General features: G+C 37.0%; 1 protein-coding gene across 2 annotated transcripts in view; it reads right to left on the bottom strand.

The window, feature by feature from the left end:
• Nucleotides 1–995: 995 nt before the first annotated feature.
• Nucleotides 996–21,739, bottom strand: part of LOC100264986 (sterol 3-beta-glucosyltransferase UGT80A2) — a 56,622-nt gene continuing 35,878 nt past the window's right edge. For both annotated transcript variants that reach the window (XM_010650972.3, XM_019219524.2), the window contains exons 9-14: nucleotides 5,591–5,727; nucleotides 4,715–4,817; nucleotides 4,516–4,619; nucleotides 2,655–2,702; nucleotides 2,416–2,565; nucleotides 996–1,343 (exon numbers count right to left, since the gene is read on the bottom strand). In XM_010650972.3, the coding sequence (XP_010649274.1) occupies nucleotides 1,179–1,343; nucleotides 2,416–2,565; nucleotides 2,655–2,702; nucleotides 4,516–4,619; nucleotides 4,715–4,817; nucleotides 5,591–5,727 (707 nt within the window). In that variant the 3' untranslated portion in view covers nucleotides 996–1,178. The remainder of the gene's footprint in view (nucleotides 1,344–2,415; nucleotides 2,566–2,654; nucleotides 2,703–4,515; nucleotides 4,620–4,714; nucleotides 4,818–5,590; nucleotides 5,728–21,739) is intronic.

Here is a 21,739-nt window from a genome sequence, read left to right as displayed (position 1 = left end):
ATACCTTTCTTTTAAATTAGTAGATTATTTATAGTTAATCAACCAATTACAGTGATTTTTTACATGTACGAAGTTTCTAAAAAATTCAATAGGTGGTTTTTCCACATCATTTATTGTGTTAAGTTGTGCGATTTATTACTTTTATGCATGAAATTATTCAACTATTGTTCGTCATCGATATATTCAACAACAAATTAAATAACTCTGATTAAAAACTAGTGTTTAGAATTATCACATTTGAACTACTTGTTCATGTAATTCCATTAATCAAGATAAGATAAGAACTTTCAAATTTTAAAATATAATACAAAAGATAGTTATTACTTTCTCTTAGTTCTTCTAGTGCTAAAATTTTCAATAAATAAATAAACAAATAAGACTTCTCTCTCAACCTTTTTTTAGACAATGTTTGGTTAGAAAAAAGAAAATTACAAGGAAAAAAAAACAATTTTTAAAAATACTTTCCTTCATTTGAATGTCCATGAAAAAAATCAAGAAAAAAAAAATTAACTATAGAGAAAACTTTTTTGACTAATTAAAATAAGATGGAAAATCTTTTTCCTTAGCATTTTCATTTCTTTTTTTTTTTTTTTTTTTTGGTGGCATTTAGAAAAAAAAATCATCTTCCTCATATTCTTTCTCAAGGAATCAATCATTGCCTAAGGTGGTGTTTATTTTTTCTTTACTTATTTTAAATGGAACTTAAAACTAAATGATACTTAATAACATTAAGTTATTTATTTTGTAATATTTTATTTTTATTAAGCATTAAAAATTTAAAAAAATCAACATATTACTTTTTCATTTAAAAAAATCAAATATTTTGACTTTTTCTATTCAGCTAAAATTTTATAATAAATCTTGAAAAAATAGAAAAACAAATTACCTAAAATTTGAAAACAAATTATTTTCAGCAAAAAGTTAACAAAATAAACACCATCTAAGGATATAAGGAATCTCATTGCACCATTGTTTTATCTCAGGCTCTCAAACCATGATCATAAAACTTTTGTTCTCCAATGGAGAAAACAAAGCCATTTCTGCATAACAAAATTAGTGGAATCCAGGGTCACATGCAAAAACTAGGCAATGGTACGGTACAAGACGTATGGAATATGATTCTTGAACAAAAATATTTATGGTAGAAAATTAAGTTGATGAAACAACAGCTTGAAAGCTCAAAAGCCACGAAAACATTGAGTTATAGAACATAATCCTGATGGAGTAGCCACCTCATTCTCGGGTTTTTCGCGAGGAAAATGCTTGTGGAAGGCGTTCACCGCACCTGTCACCCCATCCTCGTCTTTCATGGCTTCTGCCAATTTAGATGCACGATCTTTCACCTGCATTTCAATCCATAATTAGCTTATATTTTTGCTTAGCAATTATGAGAGAGGTTCAAAAACAATTCTCAAAAGACAGTTTAGAAGAATAGTTCTCAATTGTTTTGAGAAACAAAATTTTGTTTGGAAACTCAAATATCAAAAATAGTTTTTTCAAGTTATTCTCTATTAAGGTATTAGACACCCGTGTACAATATAAAAGTTATTCTCTATGTTTTCGATTGTTGTTCAAAAAACAATTGAAAACACCTACACTTGTGTACAATATGTTTCAAAAAATTATTTTCTATAAAAAGTTTATTTACGTATTTTCTGTATTAGAAAACTATTTTTTAAAACAGTTTCCAAACAGAGCCTATATTTAGGGTTATCCTCCTCTCTAGCATCACCGTTATTGAAACATGCTGGGTTCAAATCCTAATAGTTGAAATTTTCAAACAAAGCTTTAGTTAATTAAAGTTATCCTTTCTAAGAGCAGTTATGGACCATACATGAGGACAAAGTTAGTACATAATATACGTTGTAGGCCCAGTGTAGCCTCGGACATGAGGTTGCACGTGAGAGGGGGAATTGGAGCATAATATAAACTATGAGTCCAATGCAACCTAAGGTATGGGGTGGTGCGAGATTGAGATATTGGAGTACGATATGCATTGTGAGTTAGAGCATAATATACATTACGGATCAAGTGCAGCCTCTGGTGTGGGGAATTAGGGTACGACAAACATTGTGGGCTTAGTGTTAGCCCTAATGGCTTAAGCTTAACATGCCACATATAATATATGTTGTGGGCTCACATCTTAACAGGTTAAGCTTTATATGCCATGCGCAAGCCCAATCAGACAGGTTAGGTGTTGGACAAGGACGAGTACAAATAGTTTGCATGGAGACAAAAAAATTAACAATACCAGCAACAACATGGTTTAAAGCAGTAGATGGTCCCTTTCATGCATGTATCAGCCTCATTGTTTCTAGAATGTATATGAAACTAGCTGCATAAAAAATAATGCCCTAGTAACTGCTTGGGAATACCCTAAACCTGACATTTACACATTACTGAGATTGAAAATACCTCGGTATCTAGCATGAAGTATATTGCATCAACCAACTTCTCAAGCCCAAACTCATCAACTGGGATGGGAGCTGGACCTACTCCCCTGGCATGCACCCGCTCTCCCCAGAATGGCTGGTCCCCAAAGAAAGGGACAATGGTTGTTGGACACTACATAGCAAAGCAAAGGCAGAAGCCTCAATAAGCCAATGAACAATCACGAAAATCAAGAATTTAGCAAATGCAGTACTAGTGGGTACCGCAGCTCTAAGACCAGCAGCAGTTGTTCCAGCACCCCCATGATGCACCTGAAATTGTGCAGAAGAAACACCAACTCACAGTTCATACCAGTGGGAAACCACAAAAATTTACCATGAATGTCTGGAACATGAATCAAAGAAATATGCATTGACAGATGATCAATATCCATACCACATGAACTCCCACACAATCCCATTTTCAATACAGTATAAACATAATACTATATTACCACTTGTAGTCAGACTCAGTTGATTTTGCATATAATTAACACAAACAAGAAGATAATCTGGAAATACTCCTCATACCCAACAAGGATATACAAGTATAATGATCCCAGTTATTCGATGACTAGATGAAGGAAAGCATATAGATAAAAAAAAAAAGAAACAGTTATTGAAGATTGCCCATGGAAGGAGTCTTTATTACCATAACAAGTAATCTTCAGATCAGCAGATGAAGCAAACTTGCTATTAACTTCAGCTAAAAAAATCATAAACTCATAGTATTCTTATTGCCTATCATCTACTCCTACAAAGTTGAAGTGGCATCAAATGGGTCCAGATGGTTCGCTTCAGCAGTAAGGTATGTGATTTTTCCCAACCTAGAGAATTCCACCACACCACTCAATAGATGTATATTTTAGGTGGAATTGAACTTTACCAATACATTAGAAAATCACCAAAGAAAATTCCAAAAAAGGCAAGAAGGGTATCTTTACTGGAATGTAGGGTTTTTAAAATGTAGAAAACAATTTACAATTGATCACTAAAGCATTAGGAATTAACACAGCCAACAAACTTACTAGATGATGTGTCCTCCCTTTCCCCAAACTGGTGCCTGCTTTAATTCCAAATTACTATTCCTTAGTTTCTTTAGGATCTAGATGATGGAAGAAAAAATTGAGAATTAAATTGGTTTTCGTTGTAAGAAAATATCATTGATCCAGCTGTTCTGTTGCATTCATAGAAAATCTATGGGAAGCTATGGAAGCATTAGGAACTGCTCTCACAATAAGACTGCACAGATTACCATCTTACTAATAATCATCACTTTGAGTAATTGAAAATTCTACACTCGGATATGTATATATATATATATATATATATATATATAGATATATCTCATGATCTCAACCTCAACTGCTTACTTGGTCACTTGTCAGTGTGGCTAACAGATCTATGAGCCCCAAAAACTTTCATTTGGTTGAATGTTGTGTGGATATGCTTCCTTATCTCTTAGGAAGTGCCTCCTGTTCGCTAGGCACTGCCACGTGCAACAAGGCTTATATAGATGCAGATTAGGCAGAACTGATACAATGGGTCTACATTCGTTCTTGTTGATGGGAGTCTTTAGAAAAGAACATCCTTAATGCAACTCACCTTAAATATCAAGTCCAACTGTCTTGTTAAGAGAACTCTCCATGCTTTAAAATAGAGTCCAAGAACATTATCAGATATTGGTGTTAGCTGTCAATAAAGCATGGTTTGTGCAGAAGATCAGAAACATGTGGATTGTGCTTCATATATTGACGGGAATTAGTAAAGCAGAGTCAGGATGCCTGGACCAAGCTAGCAGGTTTCTAGGGGGCATTGTTACCAAAGAGTGTCAGCCTTGAGAAAAAGCACATGTTTCCTATCCCTCATCATTACAACATTAGCAACAAGATTTAAAATTAAACAGTTGCCATTAGTGGAACGAAGCAATTGATTTTGCTGTCAAACCTCTGGCCATGGTAATCATGATTTATCATATTAATGTAAACATGTCCTGATGTTCACATGGGGAAACACAATATTTCAAATCTAATGCTGAACTATTTCAACTGAACTGAAATCAATCAAGAAGATGTTGAAATTTTACCACAGCACTGCATTGTAAGAATAGCCAATCATGAGGGCAATTGTCCAGTACACATACAAGGCCCTTTAGCTGTTGTTCTGATAAATCCAAGTCTAAACCATCCACTGTCATAACTTAAAATAGTTAGTTCTAAGTAACGGAAGATATTTAGTGCTTTTACAAGATATGAAATGGGTCAAAACTGGAACCACAGACTTACAGTCCCCAAGACCGCCCCAGCCTTTGTTAATGATGCCTCTCTGTCCAGTTTTGTGCAGAGCTTGAACAATTACATTCGTCATTTTCTTTGGTTCTGGCAAGGGCTGTTGCAAACTCAGGAGTCAAGATGATGTTTATAAGAAAAAATGCACATGGACAAGTAGCCATAGAGCCAGGGACAACCAAAAATGACATTTTATTTATTTCATTAAGAGTATTACAGGCATAAAAATACTCAGATAATTATTAATCGCATGCAAATAATTTCAACCCATTACGTTTTCTCTGTAAGTAAAGCATATATTACTATGGGTGAAGGGAATAATCACCAGTACCAAGTAGTTAGTGGACCAGTCTTCATCAATCTTTTTAATCACACAAACTTTCATATTCATTATACTAGTTTGGGGGAAGTCATAGGAGACTTCCTTCATCCCACTATCATAGTGAACTACAGCAGATTCACTATACAAGGAACCTTAACAGTTGGAGTGCCCAATAATTCAGACTGTAATCTAGACAAGCACATAATAAGAAATTGTCTATTTCACATAGAAAATATTATATTTATATTTTAATTCTTCAATTCAAGCACCATTACCCATCCCTCAAGTAACAGATGAGAAAGAAGCATAATTTGGTAATTAGGATGAGAAACCTGAAACAACCAGCCCAATAAGTAATATTGAAGCTTTTGAAATTTGCCCACAAAATTATACAGATAAAGAATGATCAGAAATTTCCTTCTCTGGAAAACAAATTTTTAAATTAAATATATTTTAGTAGAATTTTTATTTTTTACTTGTATGTGATGCCATTTTTCTAATCAAAATGTTAATATAATATCTAAAAGAAATAATAGCGAAAGGAAACTCACAAGACTACCAAATCCAATATAGATAGGCCTCGGTTTATTGTCAAGGTCAAGCCATTCCACAAGTGACTCTGGGGGTACATAATTTGATGCCAGGTCAAGGAAACAAAACCCAACTACATCAATATTATGTCCCCAATCTGCAAATCAGGTGGAGAAAACTAGACTGATTAGCATAAAATCCTTCAAATAAACATTGGTAGCATCAGCATGCCTGCTACTGAGCAATATATAAAAACGTACATACATAGACACACACAAACACACATACACACGCACATATGAAGCAACAATGATTTTAAAGTTGAAGAATTTCTGAATTCCTTTTTTTTTTATTCGGTACACACCATACACATATATATACACAAATGACTGAATAAGAAAATATCAATCTAGCTTGATTCTCTCCTAAAAATAGGAAACTGAATCCTAAGGAAATATCCTAAATGATCTCTCCTTTTTTATTCCTAAAATACTTTCCTAAATTAAAATCCTAACTTTGAATGCCAAATTTCAACACTCCCCCTCAAGCTGGAGAATATATATCATATAATCCCAGCTTGCAAGTTAAGTCTTTGAAGTTAGGCCTAGGTAAAGCTTTGGTGAGGATGTCTACGGTTTGGTGCTTGGTAGGAACGTAGTTCAATTTAACCGTCTCACTAGTCACCTTCTCTGTGATGAAGTGTCTTTCAATCTCAATGTGTTTGGTCCTGTCATGATGCACGGGGTTCTTTGCTATGCTTATAGCTGCCTGATTATCACACATCATCAGAATCGGAGATGAACTCGTTTGTCCCAGTTCACTAAGAACCCTTTTTATCCAAATCCCTTCACAGATTCCCTGTGCTAGAGCTCTGTACTCAGCTTCTGCACTACTTCTGGCTACAACTGATTGTTTCTTACTCCTCCAGGTAACAAGATTTCCCCAGACAAAAGAACAATATCCAGAAGTGGACCGCCTGTCAATGATGTTTCCTGTCCAATCCGCATCTGAGTATACTTCAGTGTCACTATTCTCTGTCTTTTTGAAGAATAGACCTTTCCCTGGTGTCATTTTTAAATATCTAAGAATCCTGTAGACTGCTTCCATGTGTTCCTCAGTGGGGCTGTGCATGAATTGACTTACAGCACTCACTGCAAAACCAATATTTGGCCGAGTGTGTGAGAGATAAATCAAGCGCCCGACGAGTCGCTGATATCTCCCCCTGTCTACCGGTGTACTCTCTTTCTCGATACCAAGTTTCTTCTGACTATCCATAGGAGTATCAATTGGTTTGCATCCAAGCATACTGATCTCCTTAAGAAGATTAAGTATGTATTTTCTTTGAGAGACTACAATTCCCTTCCTTGATCTAGCCACTTCCATACCAAGGAAATATTTCAAATTTCCAAGGTCTTTAACTTCAAACTCTTCTGACAAATACTTCTTCAAATTCTGTAATTCCTCCATATCATTCCCAGATAGAATAATATCATCGACATAGACTATCAATATGGCCATTTTCCCGGCATGAGACTTCTTGACAAATAGAGTATGATCAACTTGACCTTGTTTGTAGCCCAACTTCAAGACTGCCTTTGTGAATCTATCAAACCAGGCTCGGGGAGATTGTTTAAGGCCGTACAAGGATTTTTGAAGCTTGCAAACCTGATTCTTTGTCATACTTCCTTCGAAACCAGGTGGTATTTCCATGTAGACTTCCTCTTCTAGGTCATCATTTAGAAACGCATTTTTTATGTTCAGTTGTTGCAAGCACCAATCTTGATTGACAGTCAATGAGAGAAGAATCCTGATAGTGTTCAGTTTTGCAACAAGAGCAAAAGTCTCCTGATAGTCTATCCCATAGGATTGTGTAAACCCTCTAGCTACCAAACGAGCCTTGAATCTCTCGACTGATCCATCTGCTTTGTATTTTATGGTGAAAATCCACTTGCACCCCACGGGCCTCTTCCCAACCGGCAAATCTGTGATAGTCCATGTCCCATTCTTCTCAAGTGCATCAATCTCATCTTGTACTGCCTTCTTCCATTCTGAAATTTTGAATGCCTCTTGTATTGTGTTGGGAACCTGAGTATCATCAAGAGAAGTAGCAAATGCTCTGTAAGATGGTGATAGCCCTTCATACATAACATAATTCCCAATTGGATGATCTGTACATCTCCTAACACCCTTCCTCAATGCAATCGGCAGAGTAGAATCATCAATGCTGGGAATTAACACCTCTCCAGCCCTATCCTCACCTATGTTCTCTTCAGGTAGACTTGAAATGGAGTCAATATATTGGCCACATGTTGGCTGTGATCCGTGCTCTAATTCCTGTCTTTTCCTCCTCCTGATGTAAACTTGTAAGTTCTCATTAGCAAGTTGTGGAGCTATAGGTTGAATAGGCATGGGAGACTGGATGGTCACGGGAGAAGGAACATTTGTGAGCTGGGCTGGCTAGACTGATGACGGCATGGGTGTGGACAACTCAGTGGGCGCGGATTGGGAAGGATTTGGTGACTCTGAGTGAGAAAAAGGTACAGCCTCAAGAAGAGACTCCCAAACTTGATGATGTTCATTCATGCTCTCCCCCTGAACATGAGATTTGGGATAGAAGAAGACATGTTCAAAGAAAGAGACGTCCATGGTGGTGTAAAATCTTTTGTTGGTTGGAGAATAGCATTTGTACCCTTTTTGGGTTGGAGAATACCCAAGGAAAATGCACTTGTTGGCTCGAGGAGCAAATTTGCTACGATTGTAAGGATACACATGAACGAATGCCGTGCAACCAAATACTTTGAGTGGTAAATCAGAAGAGGCTACACGGGTGTGAGGGAATATTTTTAAGAGAAGTTGACGTGGGGATTGAAAGGTAAGCACTCTGGATGGCATACAGTTAATCAAATAGGTAGCTGTGAGAATGGCTCCCCCCAGAAATAGTTTGGAACATTAGAGGAAAACATAAGGCACCGGGCAACCTCTAAGAGATGTCTATTCTTGCATTCAGCTACCCCATTTTGTTGTGGGGTGTCAACGCAAGAACTTATGTGGATAATGCCGTGATTTTGAAGATAAGTACTGAGACTACTAGTAAAGTATTCCTTTGCATTATCTGACTTGAGGACTTGAATTTTGGAATTGAATTGATTTTGAACCATAAGATTGAAGGTTTGAAAAATGTGCCCGACCTCTGACTTTTCTTTCATAAGGAAAACCCATGTTACCCGTGTATGATCATCAACGAATGTCACAAACCATCGAGTGCCAGAAATATTTTTTATCCGAGAGGGACCCCACACATCACTATGTACTAGAGAGAAAACAGTCGAAGGTTTGTATGGGATTTGAGGATATACTGTTCGAGTATGCTTTGAAAACTGACAAATTTCACAGTGATAAGATGCTGGATTTTTATTGATAAATAATTTAGAAAACAATTTTGCAAGGTAAACAAAGCTAGGATGACCAAGGCGATAGTGTAACATTATAATCTCACTATCTTTATTGACCTTAGAATTTGACACAGAATTGAAAGACTCTAACATACTCTGAGACTGTACGCAACTTGCTTGAGAGACTTGGTTTGAGAATTGGCCACATGGGAGGAGGTAGAGCCCGGAACACAGTTCAACACTACCAATCATCTTCCTCGATTTCAAGTCCTGAAAAACACACGAGTTTGGATAAAATTTAGTAACACATTGGAGATCACGGGCCAATTTGCTAATGGACAAAAGATTACAATCCAAGTTTGGAACATGGAGAACAGAGTCAAGATACAAGTCTTTAGTAAGTTTTATGGAACCTGTCCCGACAATTTTTGACTTTGAACCATTAGCAATATGGACGGATGAATGACCATTACTTGGCTTGTAATTTTGAAGAATGGCAGCATCTCCTGTCATGTGATCAGAAGCACCTGTGTCCACTATCCACGGCTTCATTCCTCCTCGATTAGCAATGAAGGCTATCCCGGTAGTACTGCCACTGCCAACTTGGCTTAATAGTTTTTGTAGCATCTCCATCTGCTCTTTGTTGAATGGACTCGGATCGGGAACAGATGTGCTCTCAGAGTTGGCAGCCACGTGTGCTCTGCCATCTCTGTCAAACCGTGGCTTTGGTTTCCAATCAGCCGGTTTGCCATGAAGCTTCCAGCAAGCCTCCTTATAATGGCCTAGTTTCTTACAATAATCACACCAAGGCCTATCCCGTTTCTGACGATCTCCACCACTACTATTAAATGACTGAGCAACAAGGGCAGAGGCATCCAATGTTGGGGCAGGTTGCTCTTTGGATCCCATCATCACTTTCTTTCTACTTTCTTCACGCCTAACCTCTGAAAAAGCCTTCCTGAGACTTGGCAGGGGTTTAATGCCCATGATTCGGCTTCTAACATCATCCAATTCCCTGTTTAGTCCTAGGAAAAACTTGAACAGTCTCTTTTGTTCCACAATTTGCCTATATGTTGCTGCATCATCCGAACATTTCCATGAGTGAGTCTCGAATAAGTCAAGTTGCTGCCAATACCTTGTGAGTGTGTTGTAATACTGAGTAACTAACTGCTCTCCTTGGCGGAAGTCATGTAGGGCTGATTCAACCTGAAAAAGTTCTGAAGTATTTTCAGAACTTGAGTAAGTTTCTTTAGCTGCATCCCATATGTCCTTTGCAGTCCCAAACAGCAAGAAATTTTCACCCATGTCATTGTTCATGGAATTGATAAGCCATGACATGATCATGCTGTTTTCAATCTTCCACTTCCTGAAACCCAGTTCTGTAGTTTCTGGCATGGCTGCTTCTCCAATGAGGTACTCATCCTTTCCTTTACCGCAAATGAACAGCAACACAGATTGTGACCACTGTAAATAGTTATGGCCATTTAATTTGTGTCCTGTGATAAGAATAGGAGAGGAATCACTGCCACCAAGGTTTGGAATTTCATAACTGCCCCCAGATTCTGGTGTCGTGACGCTGGATACTTGTGATGATGTCATTCCGTATTTTGTCATGGAGATGAGGAAGACAGCCGAATATGGTTGCTAGAAATTGGGAAGAGAAAAAACCAGAGATATCGGCCTAATGGAAAAGAAAAACAACCGTGGCACCACCGGAAAGGTAGTAGAACACTTCCCAAGGCACGTGCAGGGATTGGGGTTGAAAAAAAAAATAGTCGGAGGACGCCGGAAAAACTGTTCGGAGGGCCCGCGGAGGCAAAAGAACCCCAAAAGAGGCACGTGCAGGGCTCGGATGGCAGAAACAGGTATAAAGGGTGGCTAGTCGGCGTCAGGCGAGGCTGGAGGAGGAAGCGCGTCGCCGGAAAGTGGCTCACGCACCCTCACGCGCCGGCGCGTGAGATGTAGTCATCGGCCGGAAAAACGCGCGTGGCCGGCGCATGGGTGGTTTTCTGGCTCCGGTGTTTTGGGAAAAATTGGAGATCTCCTCCAAGCGCTCCTTGCGGTGTGGGAAAAAGACGTCGCCAGAAAAGTCGCCGGCGGTGAATGTTTTCTGGCGACGATTCGACCAACCGAAAAGTCGTTTCCCGGAATTGATGACACAGGGAAACTGGAAAGAATTAGGTTTTCTCCCTTGGCTCTGAGAACAGGGACTGATGGCCGGAATGAGAGATGGCCAGAGAGAAAGATGGTCGGATTGAGAGATGGCCAGAGAGACTTGGCCGGAATGAATGATGGCCTGAATAAGAGGCGGCCAGAAGGGATTAGGGTTTCAGAAAGCTGGCTCTGATACCATGAAGAATTTCTGAATTCCTTTTTTTTTTATTCGGTGCACACCATACACATATATATACACAAATGACTGAATAAGAAAATATCAATCTAGCTTGATTCTCTCCTAAAAATAGGAAACTGAATCCTAAAGAAATATCCTAAATGATCTCTCCTTTTTTATTCCTAAAATACTTTCCTAAATTAAAATCCTAACTTTGAATGCCAAATTTCAACAAAAGTATTCTAAATTAAAGTCAGCAATTTGCAGATACACACAAAAACGGAAGGAAAAATTTTAGGCATAATCAAAGCAACAAATCTGATTAGAAAGTTCAGGCACTGTCCAATTTTCACATGAAGATAGCCCTCATATAAAAGAGAGAAAAACCAAAGCATAAAGAAACAATTTCTTCTGAGCAAGAAAATTTTATTCAAGAATACACCTACCCATTCAACCCTGGATCAGCCAAAATGCTCTCCAACCTAATGTTGACTGATATGTGCTAAAAGAACCTAGAAGAAAGGATAATGTTGAAATTTCAACATTTGGAAATGGACTCCATAAAGTAGTTTATGGCAAGATGCCACCAACATCAATAGCTTTCCCTACCATCCATTTTTAACCATCTGTAAACTAAAGCATGAATTTAATTCCTCTGACAAATAAGAAGCTTAACAGGAAAAAAAAAAATATATCAACTGCAGCTAGGACCTAAAATATAATATTTGCAAGCCCTTCAAATTCATATAGGCCGTCTGTTCTTCTAATGACAAATTGAACAAAATACCTTCAGCAGACCTAGGATTTCATGTCCTTCCTCATTATTACTTTTCAATGCATGTGCATGCCTGAATTAAATCGAACTGGAATAAATCTTGTAACAGTTAAAATTGAGTGAAAGAGATTATTAAGAACTGAAAGAAGCAATATTCAAAAGTTCAGTTTAACATCAAAGCTCCTTTGGATGCAACAGATGTTCCATTTGTCTCTAGCAGAATGCCTTAGCATTGACAATTAATCACACTTCCCCTCCTATACTATAATTGCACAATATTCCCATCTCTCTTAGATTACTTCTTAACAATCTTTGTTTTTTATTTCCTTCTTGAATCATTCGCCATAAATCTCATCCATAGCAAGGAAAAAATTCTGAAATATCCGTTTCAATAGCCCAATTGCAGATATGAATTTCAATTTCATTACAATTTTTATTGTTTGGCAGGGTTATAAAGAAGGGAATCCCTGTAATGAGATTCTTCAGATGGTAGATTTCATTTCCCTGACACCACAGGGTCAAAACTCAAAGCCCCCTGTAAACTAGGGAAGCAAAGTCAGAACCATCACCAGCAAACACACCCCCTGCTTCACCTCCCCATGCTACTCAACAACCTCCAAATCACCTATTCAGTGAACCACAATAGAAGATATTGCAACCAAACTCCACCCCTCAACAAGTTCATAGCTCAGCCATAGGACAGAATCCAACCTCCCACCAACCTGGAGAAATGCCACCTGCAACTACCATACTTGCAACAATGCCTAACAAGAGACTGAATGTTCTATAAGCCAACTTCAAAGGAGAAGATGGTGCTTGTTCATCCTAAAAGGAAAAAAACTTTTCTGATCCTTACAAATTGACAAGACCAAACTCCAAAATAGATACTTACTCCAAAGAGAGAAGAAGTAACATCAAAGACATTAGTTATGGAAGAAATCATGCCACCGATGAGCAATAACTTTGGAAGAAAGAGTTGCAGCAACAACAGTTTGACCACAGTCAGGCCCATAGCAATGAAACATCCAGACAGAAGGCCATAAGAACAGAAAAAACATGAAATAAGAGCTGCATCTGGAAAACACAGTAACTGAACAACGAATAATAACTGCCAAATAGCTTAAATTTTACCAAGTGGTTGTAAAAAGTTCTATAAAAAAGGAAAAAAACCTTTAGGAAATTTCATGTTAATCAAGCAAAATCAAAGAGAATCTAGAGGTAGCTAAGATGATACGGACAACCTTGATAAATTTCACATGGATGATGGAATGATCAAAATATTGCTTTCCAGCAGTTTAGAATCTCCAAATATACTCCTTTGATCCACTGGATTCTGGTGAATTATGTATGATAACAGAGGAGATCTAAAATCTACTCAATAATGCACACCAAATCCTGAAGCTTGACCAGTTTTTGGAACAATTGCACTTGTCAATCCACGAATTGCATCATCTTTCCAACGGATGGTGTCAATGAAATCCAGTATTATCCCAAAAACAAAAAAATGCAACAAGGAACTAGAGGTCAAATGGAGATACAAAACCCAATCTGCTAAGCAGAGAAGGTTCAAAAGAGACGATGGGGATAGTAAAGAAAAATATACTCTTTTAATTGTTAATAAAGTGATGGGGAACAATGTCAGAATTTGAAGGCTTAGAAGAGAAAAGGAAAAAAATGGTTCAAATGCCCAAGCCTGAATTTAAGATGCAAATGAGCATTTAAGTTCCGCTTGGGACCTCATGTGATAAATTTAGGTTTTATTATACGATTATTTCAGCAAGGGTAGTTTAGTGACTTATATTTTTGGCATTGGCTGAACTAGCAGCTTATGGTTGGGTTTGTTTGGAGTGTATTTATTTTATTAGGATTGGTTTTAGTTTGCCTCCTGTTTTCTTGGGTGAAATTTCTGCTTTCTTTTATGTAACTTCTAACTACATTAGGAAAAGGAGTCATATTCCAACTAGGAAAGGGAGTCCTATATTAAGTGTTGCATAATCTTAAATTTTCTAACATTATACAACCTTCTTGTGTTATAGAATAAGGAGAGAAAACTAAAAGATGACTAGAATAAATAAATTAAAAAAAAAAAAAAGAAAAAAACCTTTGGCAATTACATCCAAGGTTTCCTAAGCAATCACACTTGGGAAGAAAGGAATCACAATTTACACTCTTAAAAGAAGCACAAATGTAGAAGAGAGATGGAAAGAATACAAGGTAAAAAAAAAATTTCCATAATCATGTTCTATACAGAGACTCACATATATATATATATATATACAAAAAATCCTAGCATTTTAAGAACTTTCATAACTCAATTACAACACATCCCTTCGATCACGGGATTGTCAAATTCTCTCTACAAAATCACAACTTCCCTAATTCCATTCTTCCACACTCCCCCTCAAGTTGGTGAATAAATGTTTTCCATTCCCAGCTTGGATACACTTGTTTGAAACTTTGTACTGCTTAAACCTTTTGTGAGTATATCCACAAGTTAGTGGTCAATAGATACATAAGGCGTACAGATCAATCCACTATCTAGCTTCTCCTTGATAAAATGTCTATCAATTTTTGTGTTTAGTTCAATCATGTTGCACTAGATTATGTGCAATACTGATTGACATCATCTTTCCAACGGATGGTGTCAATGAAATCCACTATTATCCCAAAAACAAAAAAAATGCAACAAGGAACTAGAGGTCAAATGGAGATACAAAACCCAATTTGCTAAGCAGAGAAGGTTCAAAAGAGATGATGGGGATAGTAAAAAAAAATATACTCTTTTAATTGTTAATAAAGTGATGGGGAACAATGTCAGAATTTGAAGACTTAGAAGAGAAAAGGAAAAAAAATGGTTCAAATGCCCAAGCCTGAATTTAAGATGCAAATGAGCATTTAAGTTCCTCTTAGGACCTCATGTGATAAATTTAGGTTTTATTATACGATTATTTCAGCAAGGATAGTTTTGTGATTTTATATTTTTGGCATTGGCTGAACTAGTAGCTTATGGTTGGGTTTGTTTGGAGTGTATTTATTTTATTAGGATTGGTTTTAGTTTGCCTCCTGTTTTTTTGGGTGAAATTTCTGCTTTCTTTTATGTAACTTCTAACTACATTAGGAAAATGAGTCATATTCCAACTAGGAAAGGGAGTCCTATATTAAGTGTTGCATAATCTTAAATTTTCTAACACTATACAACCTTCTTGTGTTATAGAATAAGGAGAGAAAACTAAAAGATGACTAGAATAAATAAATTAAAAAGAAAAAAGAAAAAAACCTTTGGCAATTACATCCAAGGTTTCCTAAGCAATCACACTTGGGAAGAAAGGAATCACAATTTACACTCTTAAAAGAAGCATAAATGTAGAAGAGAGATGGAAAGAATACAAGGTAAAAAAAAAATTTCCATAATCGTTTTCTATACAAAGACTCTCTCACACACACACACACATATATATATACAAAAAATCCTAGCATTTTAAGAACTTTCATAACTCAATTACAACATATCCCTTCGATCACGGGATTGTCAAATTCTCTTTACAAAATCACAACTTCCCTAATTCCATTCTTCCACACTCCCCCTCAAGTTGGTGAATAAATGTTTTCCATTCCCAGCTTGGATACACTTGTTTGAAACTTTGTACTGCTTAAACCTTTTGTGAGTATATCCACAAGTTAGTGGTCAATAGATACATAAGGAGTACAAATCAATCCACTATCTAACTTCTCCTTGATAAAATGTCTATCAATTTCTTTGTTTAGTTCAATCATGTTGCACTAGATTATGTGCAATACTGATTGCAAATTTATTGTCCTAGTAAAGTCTCATTGGCTCATCCCATTTAATCTTCAAATCCTCCAAAATAGTATTCAACCATAGTAACTCACAAACTCCTTGGGTCATTACTCGAAATTCTGCTTATGCACTGAACCTTGCCACCAAACTTTGTTTCTTACTTCTCCATGTCACCAGATTCCCACCAAGAAGGGTGCAATACCCAATAGTTGATCTTCTATCAACCACAGATCCAGCATAATGTGCATCTGTGTATGTTTTAAATACTAGTCTCGAACCTTGTTTAAATAGGATGCCCTTTCTTGAAGACCCCGTAAGGTACTTCAATACTTGGTTAGCAACTTGCAAATAAACCTCTTTTGGATTGTGCATGAACTAACTAATCACACTCACAGCATATGTTATATCCCGTCTTGTGTGAGAGACAAATGAATCTTCCTACCAAACATTGATACATCTCTCTATCTCCGTAGTATCTTCCTTAGTCTCTCCAAGCTTATGATTAGGATCTATTGGTGTTCTTACCGGTTTACACACCAACTTCCTTGTTTCCTTGAGAAGGTCTGTTACATATTTCTACTGAGAAATAAAAATCTCCTGCTTAGAATGTGCAACCTCAATTCCTATGAAGTATTTCAACCTTCCTAACTCTTTAATCTCAAATTCCTTAGTTAAGCATTATCTCAAAGTCTGCCTCTTTAGTTCATTTCCCGTCATGATGATGTCGTCTACATATACCAAAAGAGTTGTGACTCCCTTGAATTTGAATGCTTGATAAACAATGTATGATCTCCCTGACTTTATATCTCATATTTTCCATTACTTTTGCAAACCTTCCAAACCAAACCCTTGGAGACTGTTTCAGCCCGTATAGAGCTTTCTTTGATTTACACACTTTTTTAGTGGTTAGGTCATTTCCAAATCCTGGAGGAATTTTCATATAAATCTCTTCTTCTAGATCTCCATTCACAAATGTATTTTTGACATCGAACTATTGTGAATCCCAATTATAATTTGTTGCCAATGATAACAAAATTTTGGCTATGTTCATCTTAGCAACCAGAGCAAATGTCTCTACATAATCCACGTCATATATCTGAGTGGATACTTTAGCTACCAATCTCACCTTATACCTCTCTAATGTCTCATTTGGTATATACTTAATAGTATAGACCCACTTACATCCTACTAGCCTTTTTTCTGCAGGCAAATCTACCAACTCCTAAGTTTTTATTTTTCTCTAGAGCTTCCATTTCCACATTCTTGGCTTGTCTTCAATTTTCATTAGATAAAGTCTTGAATAGAGTGGCAGGAATATGAATATTGTTCAAACTTATGAGAAAACTCTTATGGGATGGAGACAATTTTTCGAATGATACAACATGGGAAAGTGGATACAAAAGGTGTTTAGTGCATTCCCTCGTTCCTTTCCTGATGGCAATAAAAAGATTTTGATTTATAAATTTTTCAGACTAAAGTTTTGACTCGGTTTGTGAGGAAAAATGAGAAACTATTACCTCACTTCCAAAAGCTGGTTCAAATTCTTAAACTTATATAAGTGTAGGGATTGCAACTTTCTTCTTTGAGTACACTTTGTCAGTCATTCAATTCTCAGGAGTAGACTCAAGCGGCAATGACTTGGGTTCAAAGAAGTAGGGTACGGATGCTATATCAAACATTGGACCAAAGATTGTAGGAGGGTTAATGAGTAAGAGATCAATGAGATACAAATCTCAATCCTTGTTTTCCTTGATAGAATTCTACCTCTAAAGATAAGGAGCAGGAAAATCGGACTCACTCTCGTTGAAAGTAACATCTGCTAAGACCAAAAAAAAAGGGGAAGGGGGGGGGGGGGGGGGGGGGGGGGGGGGGGGATGGTGGATGGTAACACTTATACCCCTTTTGAGTTGATGAATATCCCACAAAAATACATTTGATTGCTTTTGGGTCTAATTTTCTCTTGTTTGGACTATGAACATGCACAAAGGACACACACCCAAATATCTTAGGAATGAAATAGTTTATGGTTCTCATATTAAGATAAAACGATGAAAGTATATCCATGGGACTCTAGAAGGCAATTGGTTTGTAAGATGTGTGATTGTTAGGACAACTTCCCCCCAATAAGATTTAGGCACATGTTTTTGAAACAAAAAAGTTCGTGTTGTATCAAGAAGGTGGTCATTTTTCCTCTCAACAATTCCATTTTGTTGTGAAGTGTTGACACATGATAACTCATGAATTATTCCCTCATGTTGAAAGTATGGGGCTAGGACTTGATTGAAATCATCTCTGGCATTGTCGGACCAAAACCCCTTGATAGTGACACCAAATTGGTTTTTTATCATATTATGAAAGTTTGGAAGAACAAAACTCACATTAAATTTATGTTTAAGTAAGAAAATGTAAGAGACCCTAGTACAATCATTGATACAAGACACAAACCAACATGTGTCAGATATATTAGGAACATGGGAAGGACCCCAAATATCACTATGAATTAGATGAAATGGCTCTGAACTTCTTTTATTATTATTGGTGGGAAAGGTTGAACGCTTGTGTTTAGCAAGATTACATACATCACAATGGAAACTCTCAACATCTAATTTCCTAAATAAAGGAAACACAATCTTAAAAGTTCTAAGTGACAGATGTCCAAGTCTACGATGATGAAGCCAAATTTTTTCTTTATTGATGAGGTGGTGCTCAAAAGGAAAAGATAATAATGACTCGCTTGATGTCTCAAGGTGGTAAGCTTGTTCCGTTCCTTAGCAAGTCCAATCATCTTCCCCAAGTCCTAGTCCTAAAATATACAGCGAGTATGGTAAAAAGTCACATTGTAACCTAACTCTTATGTAAGCTTTTGTATAGAGACAAGATTAGTGGACAACTTGGAAACATGAAGCACATTTCTAAGTGTGAGTGTAGGACTAATTTGGACATCTCCTACACTTGCGACAATGGTTAATAAACCATTTGTTGTGGCGATTTTCCTACTACTTCGACCAGGGTTATAGTTGTTAAATTGGTGTGATGAATGAGTCATGTGATATATGGCACCTGAATCTAAAACCTAAGAATTAGCAAAGGTTTCATCCAAGACTTTTAATCCAATGGAAATAGGAAACTTACCTAGAAGTGTCAGTGAGCAAATACTTGAAGATTTCTTACTTGAAGGTTTCTCAAGAGTTCCCAACAAAGCTCTCAATTTTTCAATCTCCTCCTAATTGAATTCGTCTTGTTTAACTGGTTGAACAAAAGACAAGTTTGCTTGCCCATTATTCCTTTGTTGCCCTCCATTGTTACCCCACTCTTTGTTGGATGTAGTTGGCTTACAATGAAGTTTCCAGCATTTCTTCCATGTATGTCTAGGCTTCTAGTAGTAAGTACACTATAATTTATCCCTATTATCATGGTTTGAAGCTCTTGATTAATCAATCTTTTTGTTATTAGCAGTGCTAGCCTTCTGATCACTCCCTTCGTTAGCAACCATAGTCGAGCCTTCCATATTCTGATGTTCAAGCATAACACTTATCCTGCTTTCTTCTACTCGGATAATAAAGATAGTCTCATTCAAAGTTGGAAGCTCTTTACTTAAAATTTGAACTTTAACTTGGTCAAACTCAGCATTGAGACCAACTAAGAAATCATAGACTCGATCTATTTCAATATAATTCTTTAAGATTGCTACATCCTCAAGACATTTTGTCTCAATGCATGGATGGTGATCAAGTTCTTGTCATAAATTTTTCAACATATTGGCATCCATGATTGTCTTGTTTCCTTGTTTTGTTACTCTGGTTTCGACTTTAATTTAGTACACTTGTGTTGCATCTAGTGTCTTCAAGTATGTCTGGTGAACTACCTCCTAGATGTCTTTAGTAGTTGTTAAGAACATACAAGTGTCACTAATTTCAAGCATCATTGAGTTTTACAACCATACCATAATCATTGAGTTTTGCTCCTCCCAGGCATCAAACCGAGGTTCTCCTCTCCTTGGTCCAATTCCCAGGAAATGACTTAATTTCCCTTTCCCCTCAGAAAGGTACGAACAAGCTACAATCATTTTAAATAATTCTTCTCATTAAGCATATATGCTGCTTGAATATTCTGCAATTCTCCTATGTTATGACCAGTAATCACTACTTTAGATTGAGCAGTGACAGCGCTAGTTTTTGATATCTCAAACATTTTTTCTTTTTCTTTTTCCTTTTTTTTTTTTCTTTTTTTTGAAAAAACTATAAGACAAAGACTTAAATAGGCAAACTTAAAAAACTCAACTTAAATAGCCAAACTTAGAAAGGAGAGGCTCGTATTGGAACCCTAGCTGGCAAGCAAAGGTGGTGGCATGAGGCGAAGGCAAGGCCAATGGTGTGAGGGAGATCCAAAGGCAACAACGAGGCTGAGACAATGGCACGATGGCAAGGTTGAGAGGATAACAGTGCGAGGTCAAGATAAGGTCGACGACAAAGGGCAATGACAAGGCAGAGAACATAACGGCGAGGTAGAGAGCAATGACGCAATCTCTGATCTGTAATATGACGATGACAGTTGTTGCTAAGGTCACTGGTGTGAAGCCGAGGGCACGATCTCAGTTTCACAATGACTTTGTAAGGACGTCAACGGTGACAACAACAACTACTTTGGTGCTACATTCACAATTTGATTTGCTGCTGTTGAAAGAGAGAGAGAGAAAACCTTAATTCTCATTCATATGATTAACTTCTTATAATAGAGAAATATATATACAAGGCTAGGTTGAACTAACTACCATATATGTGACCTATATTAAGAAAGGAAAGAAAGATTGTACACTATAAATACATTATATTCAACACTCCCCCTCAAGCTGGAACATATATGTCATATGCACCAAGTTTGTTACAAATGTATTTAATCCTAAGGCCTCTAAGAGATTTAATGAAGATGTCTGCTAGTTGATCATTTGAATTAACAAAACTTGTAGCAACACACCCTAATGTGATCTTTTCTCTAATAAAGTGACAGTCAACTTCAATATGTTTGGTCCTTTCATGAAAGAATGGATTGAATGCAATATGTAATGCGGCTTGATTGTCACAGACTAGCTTTATCTATTCATCTTTTCCAAATCTCAATTCCTGAAAGAGTTGCCTCAACCATATGAGTTCACATATTGCCAAAGTCATAGCTCGATACTCAGCTTCGGCGCTTGATCTGGCCACTACATCTTGTTTCTTACTCTTCCAGGATATTAAGTTACCTCTAATAAAAACACAATACCCTGAGGTGGAACGCCTGTCTGAGGGTGAACCAACCCAGTCTGCATCTGTGTAACCAAGAATTTGGGTATGGCCCCTGTCTTCATACAACATACCTTGGCCTGGTGTTCCTTTAATATATCAAAGAATGCAGATCACAACATCCCAATGGTTGTCACATGGTGACTGTAGAAATTGACTAACCACACTCACGGGAAAAGAGATGTCTGGCCGAATGATGGTGAGGTAGTTAAGTTTGCCTACAAGTCGTCGATATCTCCCAAGATCTCTTAGAGGCTCCCCCTGTCCTGGTACAAGTTTGACATTTGGATCCATAGGAGTATCAACATGTTTACATTCTAACATACTTGTTTCTTCTAAGATGTCTAAGGCATACTTCCTTTGTGACATAACCACACCTAAACTGGATTGAGCTATTTCAAGTCCCAGAAAGTACTTAAGTTTGCCCAAGTCTTTGGTTTGAAAGTGGTTGAAAATGTGTTGTTTTAGTCTTTGGATACCCTCTTGATCATTGCCTGTAATGACAATGACATCCACATAAACTACCAAATAGATGCACTGGCTCGAAGAGTTATGATGATAGAAAACTGAATGATCTGCTTCACTCCGA

The sequence above is a fragment of the Vitis vinifera genome, chromosome 4, assembly GCF_030704535.1.
Source record: "Vitis vinifera cultivar Pinot Noir 40024 chromosome 4, ASM3070453v1".
NCBI classification, from domain to species: domain Eukaryota; kingdom Viridiplantae; phylum Streptophyta; class Magnoliopsida; order Vitales; family Vitaceae; genus Vitis; species Vitis vinifera.
The sequence above is the reverse complement of the archived record's forward strand: the minus strand, read 5'-3'. Positions and strand labels throughout refer to the sequence as shown.